This window comes from Arvicanthis niloticus, chromosome 16, assembly GCF_011762505.2.
Source record: "Arvicanthis niloticus isolate mArvNil1 chromosome 16, mArvNil1.pat.X, whole genome shotgun sequence".
Lineage (NCBI taxonomy): Eukaryota > Metazoa > Chordata > Mammalia > Rodentia > Muridae > Arvicanthis > Arvicanthis niloticus.
In genome coordinates this window covers 8,168,743-8,179,278 of record NC_047673.1, presented here as the reverse complement: position 1 = coordinate 8,179,278, position 10,536 = coordinate 8,168,743, and the positions used below count along the sequence as shown (strand labels likewise).

Sequence of the window (10,536 nt, the reverse complement as noted above, 5' to 3'; positions counted from 1 at the left end):
AGTTGTGGGCACACTTCAAGCACCTTCTCCACCATCTTGAGGAGGAGGGGAGTCTAGAGGAAGCAGTTCAAAGTCCCAAGGTGAGGCAGCAGGTCTCAGGCCTGGGGCATTTGACCTAGAACCTGCACACCTGTGTTTTCCCTCCAAAAGGGGATGTGAGGCACAACCCAGAGGCTGTTCATATCAGAAAGGCTTCCCCTCAGCTGCCATTGGGGTAGATTAAGTTGTCAGGCAAGGGTAGCCCAAGGACCCACTGACTTCGGGGACAACAGAGGGCAGATAGCAAGCAAGCCCTGACCCTCCCTTATGTTTGTAGAGGCGATAGTGGGGAATTGATAGCAGGCTCTGATGCCTTTGACCTCATACAGAGGAGACTATAAACCCTAGAGGATGCTTCCTGGGCCCAGTCCAGGCAAGCAGGCGAGGACATGGCAGCCCTGCAGGAGAAGAAGTCATGCAGCCAACGCATGGCCGAATTTCGGCACTACTGTTGGAACCCGGATACTGGGCAGATGCTGGGCCGCACCCCAGCCCGGTGGGGTAGGTGTGGGCCATGTGAAGGGGGCATGGAGTGAGGCAGAGGGCTACCATCCAGCAGGACCCAGGCCCTGCTGGGACACCTGGAAATACACTACAGGCCATGTCTCACCTCTCATCAGGAAGCCAGGGTCCCCACATGGCCCTGCAGCTCAGATTCCAGAATGACTGCCATGCAGGCTGGAGACTGGCCCTAACTTCATCCATAATTTAGAAACAGCATTTCAAAACTATTTCTGGCCGGGCAGTGGTGGCGCACGCCTTTAATCCCAGCACTTGGGAGGCAGAGGCAGGCGGATTTCTGAGTTCGAGGCCAGCCTGCTCTACAGAGTGAGTTCCAGGACAGCCAGGGCTACACAGAGAAACCCTGTCTGGAAAAACCAATTTCTGAAAGTAATTATTTTTTAAGTTATAGGAAGTGGTGGTAGTTTCTTGTTCAGGTCATTTGAGAGGTAGGGATTTATTCAGTGATCTTAGTCTGCCGTGACAGTTGCCGTGACAGACTCTAACACGCCAGGCGTACTTGGAGATGTCCCTGATTTCCAGGCTGTATCTGAAAATGGCCCTCTGTAGCTATCATTCTGAAGTATGGACTCGATAGGCTAGGCAGGTACATCCACAGAGCTCCTTTCATATGGCTGCCCTGTGGTGACCTGGGAGGTGGGGGACTTCCTTCTGGGGCCACTGTAGGAGAAGAAAAGTCCTCACTGACAGGAGGCCATGCACCTGCTCAAGATATCCCCTCACAGAGTAACTCCTCTACAAACATGAAGTATTCCTGAGACCCCGAAGAGTAAGTATCTTTCAAGTTTGCCAGGACCCCTGGCGTGGGAGTCACAGACAGTGTGGAGGAGCTCACTGAGGATTTTGCAGGGCCATACCTCTGAAGAATTCAAACACAGGATATGTGCCACCTTACTCCTTAGAAGGCAGGTCCCAGGGCCTGTCCTTCTGTGCTCTCATAGCAGCCATACGGGGCTATAGTCCAAGGTCCTAGAGGTCTGCACACAAATTAAAGGCTATTTTGGCTGATCCTCGAAGACCCATCTCAGGGGGCTTGGGGGGCTTGGAAACTGAGATGAGAGACTCATAGAGGGTGAGATCTGATGATTCATCTCTGGAATGATTTAACTAGCCTCAGCTCAGCTTGGACATACTGCTACATGAAAAACATACACTGGCCATGCAGAAGGAGATATGGCACATTCTTCTCAAGCCTCTGAGACCTCCTAGGGCAGAAAGCATCCCTGAGTCCCTTAGGAAAATACAGTCAGTTCCAAGCTGGAGAAAAAAGGGAAAACACAGTACACCAGTGGGAAACACAGAAGCAGAGCTGGTACTGGGATCATCCCAGGAAGTGGGTCACCTGAAGAAGGACGGCAGATGACAGAGGGAGTGAGGGTTGCCAGCTATACCCTCCTTGATGACTGTAACACCACTCAGAACTTTCTGGAATGGTTTCACAGCCTGATTAGAAGACATGAACTCCGTGTCTGGTGATGACCGCCTCAGGAAGAAAGCATAATTCCAGTGAAATGACAGAAGCCAAGTCACTCTTAGGGGAGGAGGCACGCACAGAGGAAATGGGGGCAGAGACCATAGACTGAGAACAGCATCATAAGTCTCAGTGACTTGGGGCACACCCTGCCACCTGGGCCACACTCTTTCTCTGTGTGACATGGAACTCTTACCCACAGTGGCTCTCGGGCTGTGAGGTTCCATGGCATTGCTCACATGAGGAATCGGTGTTGATGGTGGCACGGTTGGGGGGATCCTTCGTCTGGAGATGTTGAGCTCTGGCTCAAGCTGATAAGTCAGTACGTGGGCCTGTGAGGGAGGATGAACAGGCAGCAAAGCTGAGGGTCCTCCCTGTAGGAGCTCAGGTCCCAGGAAGGAAGATGAGTTGGCCAGAGACCACAGGTGGGAACTGTAGTGAGCATGTCAGTCCTCCAATGGGAACTGTCCCTCTGTTGGCCCTTTCTGAATATGCTGTGCATTCACCCCTGTAGACCATGCAGCTAAGTGGGTGTACAACCCTGTCAATCCTATAAGCACAGGGCCAGGCGATGGGATGCTACCACAGCCAAACCCAAGAAGAGTCCAGGGTCTCCGTGGAACCAGAGTTCTGAGACAAGCCACTGCTGCTCTGGCCCTCCAGGGAGGCCTTGTCAGTCCCACAGCTGGCCCCTAGTCTGTGACCTCCCCACTGTCTCTCATCCCCACTGACTCAGGCCTGCTCTTCAGTCATTTGGGGGGGGGGTCCTTGGAGAATGACTTGCAGAGAGAAAGCCACACCCATGTCATGCATTCAGAAGGAGCACCCATGTTCTTAGAGATCTTCCCAGGAAGCCAAAGTCAAAGGCAACACAAAAGACTTCTTTTCTGCCAGCACATTTCTTAGCATGCTTCTTAGCTAGAAATTGGGCACTTCACAGTCTCCCAAGTCCAAGGCTGTGCCCCAGAGGAGCGCGGATCAGACTTGAAAGGAATAGCACCCAGGAAGTTGTCAGGAGCCACAGAGCCTGGGTCACGTCCTGTTGGAACCAGCCGGGTTGGAATACTCCCTGCTAATCATGGCTCCTCTGCACCTAATGTTTGAAGCAACAGTGTCGGGGACTGCAAGAGCTATGGCCACGCAGCATGCCCAAACTCCTGCCAGGTCCTCGGTACAAACAGATACATACTCAGCCACAGCCCTACCCAACTGGGTCATGCACTGGGGATCTCCTTAGCCAGCAGCTGCCTGTGTCTTCCTGTAATGTAAGGAACAGTAGGAACTCCAGGGTATGGAAGGACAGGCTCTGGGATCCAGCCTTGCTGGCAGTGGCTATGGTGGTCAGTACACCAAGCACACAGAGTTGTCACTAATGTGCAAGGGCAGTGACAGGAACCACGCAAGGCCACGCACGTGCCCTGAGTTCCCACTGAGTTCCGGGGCTAGGGAGTGCAGGTAAGGAGGTACAAGAGAGCTCAGGGATTCCGCTTGGATGAGAAAGTTCTGGAACTAGGTAGAGGTGCTGATGGGACAGCATCATGAGAGCACTGCCCGGCACCACCTGTGCTGGGGGCTGCAGATGGAGAAAGCGGTGGCTCTGTACCATGACTCAGGTGGCTCCCCTCACCTCTCTCCTCACAGTGTGGATCAGCCTGTACTACGCAGCTTTCTATGTGGTCATGACTGGCCTCTTCGCCTTGTGCATCTATGTGCTGATGCAAACCATTGACCCCTACACCCCAGACTACCAGGACCAGTTAAAGTCACCAGGTAAGCACCAGGAGGGCTTCAGCAACGCTCGTGGGGCAACAAAACAGCAGAGTACCTTTCTCCCTACACCCAGGACAGGGGGCCCCACAGATTCCTGAGAGGAATGATGACCCCAAATTGCAAAGTCTAGTTTTATGTAATAGGAGGGGCTTCAGCGGGAGGGTCACAGAGACAAGAATCTTTGCATTCATGTTACATGCTTATGCACACAGAGGCGAGTACCTGGGAGGGTACACAACAGGCTGCTGGCAAGGAGTAGGCCTGGTGATCCCAGCAGAAGGATCTAGGGTGGAAACACCCCCTGGCTCATTAGTTCCTGGGATGGAAGAGAAAAGAGAGGAAGCCCAGCCATCTGAGGCTGAGAAACATGAAAAACAAGTCCTTTCCCCTTTAAGGCCCATACAGCTGCTTTTTACATAACACCCATAAAAACAACAAAGTCCTGGCTCCCAGAAACAGAAAGCCAGCAACATGGAAGGGCTGAGCACGTGACAGCTTACTCGGAGCCAAAGGCCACGTGGTGTTTGTGGAAAGAACGCATGACTTGATGTGAACTCAGGAAAGTGTGCACCAGCACCAGAGAAAGCCCGAGGGCCAGGGTGTATGAGACTCCTGCCACTTGTGTATGAGATTGTACCATAGGCTCACATGCCTTACTTCCTGTCTGTCGGTTAGTAGAACCAAGATGGCCCCCAGCGGATGGACAGCAGACTGCAGTGACTCGCTGATATCTCCCTCTCTCTTTAAAACATAACTCTTTATACAACAAAATGCTTTTGCATGTAAACAATCAGTGAAGTGTTTTTAAAGTTTTTTTTTTTTTACAGTATTTGTTTGTGTGTGCGAGTGTACGGCCGTAGGTGATCATCGGGGGTTGGTTCTGTCTTCCCACTGTGTGGTTCCAGGCACCGCACTCAAACCGTCAGGGTTGGTGGCAAGTTCCCTTTTACCTGCTAAGCCTCCTCACCGCATAAGTGAAAAAAATATTTTTACATTTTTGGTTTTTTTGTTTTGTGTGCATGGGTGTTTTGCCTGCATGTCTGTCTGTGCACCATATGTGTGCCTAGTCCCCGCAGAGACCAGAAAAGGGTGTCAGATGCCCTGGAACCTGAGTTACGGATGGTTGTAAGCTACCATGTGGGTGCTGGGAATCTAACCAGGGTCCTCTGGAAGAGCAGCCAGTGCTCTTAAACATTAAGCTATTTCCCCAGCCCCCAAATGAAAAACCTTTTATTCTTTTCCTTTGAGACAGAATCTATGTAGCCCTGGGTATCCCGAAACTCTATGTAGATCAGGCTGGCCTCTGACTCCCAAGCGCTGGGACTAACGGTGTGAGCCACAGCCTGAGTTTCCCAAGTGAAAAATATGATGTGTGTTCAGATAGCTTTCCCTTGGGGACCCACCTGCAGGCTAGGAGACCCTCCCCAGAGGTTAGCATCCACTGCACCAATCCTGCTCATGACCCACCCACCCCTATCCCCACTGCCCCAGGCTCAGAGTCTCCTATGGAGCAAATGTCACTATTGCTGGGTCTGGACATCCAGAGTCTCAGGCACAGGACAGGCCTTCGTGACCACTGTGCTATACTCTGCAGAGGTCTTGGGCCCCAGGCCTGGTGTCCTCAGAGGCCTTGGGCCCTTCTTTAGGGTGCTCTTGCCAAGCTTCTTCAGCTCGGGCAGCAACAACAGGGAGTCTGTTCTACAGCTCCCACCAAGGAGGGTGAGGACCTGACTCTAACCGAGGTGCTTGTGTGAGTCTAAACAACCTCCAAGCCAAGGGCTCAGTGTGAGTACTTGGAGAAACCCATCCAGGAGGTGCTCTTTCCTGGCAGGGGTGACCTTGAGACCTGACACATACGGGGACAGAGGGCTGCAGATTTCCTACAACGTCTCTGAAAACAGCTCCTGGGCCGGCCTCACCCACACCCTCCACAGCTTCTTAGCAGGTGAGTGACCACAAACATAGCAGCGTGTCTGCCTCCTAAGAGAGTCTCTGGGGACACGTGACCCCCTTCACAGACAGTGGGGGGCTGGCTGTTGAGAGGGTGTGTGTTCTACAGGCTACACCCCAGCATCCCAGCAGGACAGCATCAACTGCACATCTGAAAAGTACTTCTTCCAGGAGAGCTTTGCGGCTCCAAACCATACCAAGTTCTCCTGCAAGTTCACTGCAGACATGCTACAAAATTGCTCAGGCCTGGTGGACCCCAGCTTCGGCTTCGAGGAGGGGAAGCCCTGCTTCATTATTAAAATGAACAGGGTGAGTTACAAGGGCCCTGCTTTGGAGATGGCCCCTCCTCACACTCAACCATGGAGGCTGGGCCCTTCACCTACCCACCCTGACCACACATTTTTTATCATGTTAAATACAAATTTATTTTGCTCCTTCTGTGTCAGAAACAGGAGTCTTTCGGGGTCTTTCCGGGTCAGTCCTATAGGAATCACTGAGGTTCTGGTGGTATCAGAAGCCAAGGGACAGCAAGTCCCGTCAATGCCCTAAGAACACAGACACAGTAAGCAAGAGGCAGAAACATGGTCGAGCCGAGTGGCACTCAGATGATAGGGACTCAGGTCACCATTGAAGAGACCAAGTGGTGGATAACAGCCCAACTGGCCTCACTGCCTACTTCACTTTACAGAACCTTAGAAAACCCCCCACACATGCAATGAACCAACCATGAAGCCCCATGGCTGGGAGCTCTCCCCAGAGCTGCCTGGCAAGTGGGCTGGGATCAGGACTCCGCAGGCCCATGTCCCAGTTGACACTCCTGCCAGAGCTCAGAAGGCACCACTGAGGGTCAAGCAGTCTAGGAAAGGATGTGAGAATGTGGAGGCCCCACTGAGAGCAGAAGGTAGATCTGGTCTGCAGCCAGGAAGGCTGCTAATCACCACAGCAGGCATGCGCATGGTGCCAGTGACTAGGGCCCTCTACCTCAGCTCTACCACTGCCAGCTGCCCTCCTCCACTGTGGTACCATGGGGTAATGGCTCAGAAGCATGTGCAAGTGTCCACCCGCACATCAGGGGCACGTGGCACCCTTTCTTCTAGATTGTCAAGTTCCTCCCCAGCAACAACACAGCTCCCCGAGTGGACTGCACCTTCCAGGTGAGCACAGAGGTGGGGCCGGGTGGGGCTGGCAGGGGTGGGGCAGGGGATGGGACCCAAGTTAACCCTGGAAACATGCCAACTGTCACCTCATTAACTGTTGCCAGGAGTGACGACACAGAGGGACAATGCTAGAGCCATGGCTTCAGAAAGCCCGGCATTGATGTGGTGACCCACCTTCTACACTGTTTACGAAAACATTCCAGATCACCAACAGCATAGTTGTTTAACAGGGTTTGTCATGTCTACTTAGGTGGCATGGATCTCAGAGAAACCTCTTAGAAAAGGGCTAAGTAATATCAAATACTAGACCTAGCCTTCACTAAATGTTTCCTAGCCTTCACTAAATGTTTCCAAGGCCTAGCCTTCACTAAATGTTTCCTAGCCTTCACTAAATGTTTCCAAGGCTTGTTTTCAGTTCTGAGCTCCTGCTGATACATCAAAAGGGCATGTCCATGAGTGATCCGGGAACATCTGTCCCCCAGAGCTCTGTCCCAAGGGCTTCAGGCATGGTCTTCACATTATTATTATTATTATTATTATTATTATTATTATTATTATTATTATTTTATTACTATTACTATTTTGCCACACACAAGCTAACCTGAGTTCCTTATTGAGTGTAAGCTACTCATTGGGCAGATCTGAAAGAAAACAGATCCTAGGAACATGTATTTATACTCATTCTAGAGACCTGCCGAGTATCTGAACCTGCCTCAGGCAGACAAGGTCTTGGACTTGTCGGAGCGTCCCTCTCGGATGCTAACAAGCACACACCGGCTTCCCCAGCTCCATCGCTCAGCCAGGACTCTAAGATGAGACAAGTGGGATGAGGAGAACCTGAGGCTCAGCGTTCTGAGGAATTATGTTCTTGCTAGGCTCTCAGCCCTAACTACGAAAGCTGACTAGATGCCAAGGCTAACCCTATTGCACTAACATGTAAATACATGTTGTGTGATCACTGGCATTGGTACCAGTGTGTGACACACAGTACACACACAACTCACATGTGAACTTGTATACAACTGAACATGTGCCCCAGCACCTATCAGACTCAGCTCTGGCCTCTTCTCCCCAGGATGATCCCCAAAAGCCCCGGAAGGACACTGAACCCCTGCAGGTCGAGTACTACCCCCCCAATGGCACCTTCAGTCTCCACTACTTCCCCTACTACGGCAAGAAAGCACAGGTAGGTCTGCTTCACTCTGCCCCAGGGCAGTTGCTGAATTACCTCAGACTTAGCAACAGGGAAGCCATTTTCTATTTTTTGTTTAAGAGGGGGGAGCAGAGCAAAGTGGTGTACAGACCTGTGATCTCACCAGCAGTTGGGAGGTGGAGGCAGGAGGATCGTGAACCCAAGGTCATTTTGGCTACATAGCAAGTTCAAGGCCAATCTGGGCTGCATGAGATTTTTTTTTTTTTTTTTTTTTGGTTTTTTTTTTTTTTTTTTTTTTTTGAGACAGGGTTTCTCTGTATAGCCTTGGCTGTCCTGGAACTCACTCTGTAGACTGGGCTGGCCTCGAACTCAGAAATCCGCCTGCCTCTGCCTCCCAAGTGCTGGGATTAAAGGCGTGCGCCACCACTGCCAGGCGAGATTCTATTTTGGAAAAAGAAAATCAAACAAGAAACAAAGAAAGAAAATGAACAAAAGAAAGGCATGACTTAGCCAATCCTAAACACTTCTTGTATCCACCTAAAAATGCACCCCCCTAAAAGCCATGGATATGGGCCTGATTCCCTTAGGGTGCAGGGTCTCCCACATCCTCTAGCGTCTGAGAATCCCTCCAAAGTGATTCTTCTCTCCATGCTGCTTCCACGGGCTGTTTGCCATCTGGAGTCCTGAGAGTCAGTGCTCCTAACTGCTCTGTGGGCAGAAGCCAGCCGCTCTGTGATCCAAGGGCTCCTTTGGACCAGACAGGCCTGACCCCAGGACAGACCCACAGAGGAGTCCTTTATGCCTGCCCCTCCCTTCCTCAGTTAGCCTTGTTTTCCTTAACATCAGGGCTTTACCAAGCATCTCATCCCCTGTGCTTCCACTTCAGCCCCACTACAGCAACCCCCTAGTGGCAGCCAAGCTCCTCAACATCCCCAAGAACACACAAGTCCTCATCGTGTGCAAGATCCTGGCAGACCACGTGACCTTCAACAATCCCCATGACCCCTATGAAGGGAAGGTGGAGTTCAAACTTACAATACAGAAGTAAGAAGTGGGCGTGGTATCCACCCCTCAGATGGGTGGACACGGATGGACCACTCTTCCTGACTGCACATCTTCTGCGGGTTCAGAGCTGACTCCACTGCCCATCTCCTGACACCAGGAAGTGCTCCTGCCCAGCCAGCCCTGAGCATCACCAGTTTTGTACTGAACCCTCACATGTTTGCAGTCCTATCGTAGCTGTGGGGTTAAGCGGGAACCCAGAGTCCGGCTACCACTAAGGGACGACCCATCTGTCTGCATTTCTGTCCTGTGATCATTTGTCTGTCCTGCACTTCAATATGAACTATGGGTCCATTATCAGTGTAACACTAGTCACCCCGGCATGATACAGCTCCAGTTTGTGCTTCTGAGACCACAGTCCCTACGCCAGCAAAACAAACTATATTAAAGTTATTCTTATTCTGTGTGAAAAAGACATGTCTTTCTTGACCCAGGGGACATTTTTACTAAGAACGGAGCACTCTTTTGTTTAAAGCCTTTCCGTAATTTGGGTCACAACACAAGTGTCTTTGGCACCTCAGCCACTGGGGTCAGGCATCTCAGAGATGAAGTAAGGTGCAGGGGTGCTTAGAGGAACCCACACAGCCTGCCACTTTGCCCATAGACCCACTCTGTTGCCACCTCCTGTCTCAGCCTCCAAGGTCTCAGGCCCTTTCCTTAAAAAATGTCCACACTTCATATTGCCTCCTTCCCATGAAGCCGAAGAATAAAAGTGTCTGCATTTGTCTTTTCCCAGCCTAAACAGAACACATCTCAGGAGGACAGACACACACATGAATACATGCACACACGCACGCACACACACAAAATGTAACCAGGTACAGAGCTTCCTGGGGTGTAAGGCCTACACACATGTATCTACACAGACTAATCTGTGTACCCTTTTCATGTTCCACACCCTGTTGAATATTTTAAAGTAACATAAGAATTGGAGAAAGCATCAGCTTCACTTCCAATAGCAAACAATCCAGAGATTTGACCAAGCCAAATAAAACATCCAGCCCTCTGTCTCAGTTAGGGTTATTATTGCTATGGTGAAACACTAACCAAATTGGGGGGCGGAAGGGTTTATTTACACTTCCATGTTATTACACTTCCCATGTTATTACACTTCCATGTTACTGTTTATCACTGAAGGAAGTCAGGGCAGGAGCTCACACAGGGTGGGAACCAGGAGGCAGGAGGCCATGGAGAGGTGCTGCTTACTGGCTTGCTCCCCATGGCTTGCTCAGTTTGCTTCCTTATAGAACCCAGGGATGACTCCACCCTGGATGGGCGGGGCCCTCCCATATCAATCACTAATTAAGAAAATACCCTAGAGGCTTATCTACAGCTCAGTCTTATGGAGACGTTGCCTCAACTGAGGCTCCCTCCTCTCAGGTGACTCTAGCTTGTGTCACTGTCCCGTAGAC

General features: G+C 51.2%; 1 protein-coding gene across 1 annotated transcript; it reads left to right on the top strand.

Moving 5' to 3' along the window:
• Positions 1 to 398: 398 nt before the first annotated feature.
• Atp4b (ATPase H+/K+ transporting subunit beta) lies at positions 399 to 9,370 on the top strand. Its single transcript, XM_034520703.2, has 7 exons — positions 399 to 540; positions 3,674 to 3,802; positions 5,634 to 5,747; positions 5,862 to 6,061; positions 6,850 to 6,906; positions 7,985 to 8,095; positions 8,949 to 9,370. The coding sequence occupies exons 1-7, from the start codon at positions 429 to 431 to the stop codon at positions 9,108 to 9,110; spliced, it is 885 nt and encodes a 294-aa protein (XP_034376594.1). The 5' UTR covers positions 399 to 428; the 3' UTR covers positions 9,111 to 9,370.
• Positions 9,371 to 10,536: the final 1,166 nt, after the last annotated feature.

Excerpts from the sequence above, each read along its gene's own strand:
- Atp4b (XM_034520703.2), top strand. The coding sequence starts at position 429 with ATGGCAGCCCTGCAGGAGAAGAAGTCATGCAGCCAACGCATGGCCGAA. Across the intron at positions 3,803-5,633 it reads GGACCAGTTAAAGTCACCAG|GGGTGACCTTGAGACCTGAC; the intron begins GTAAGCACCAGG and ends CTTTCCTGGCAG. Across the intron at positions 6,907-7,984 it reads GAGTGGACTGCACCTTCCAG|GATGATCCCCAAAAGCCCCG; the intron begins GTGAGCACAGAG and ends TCTTCTCCCCAG.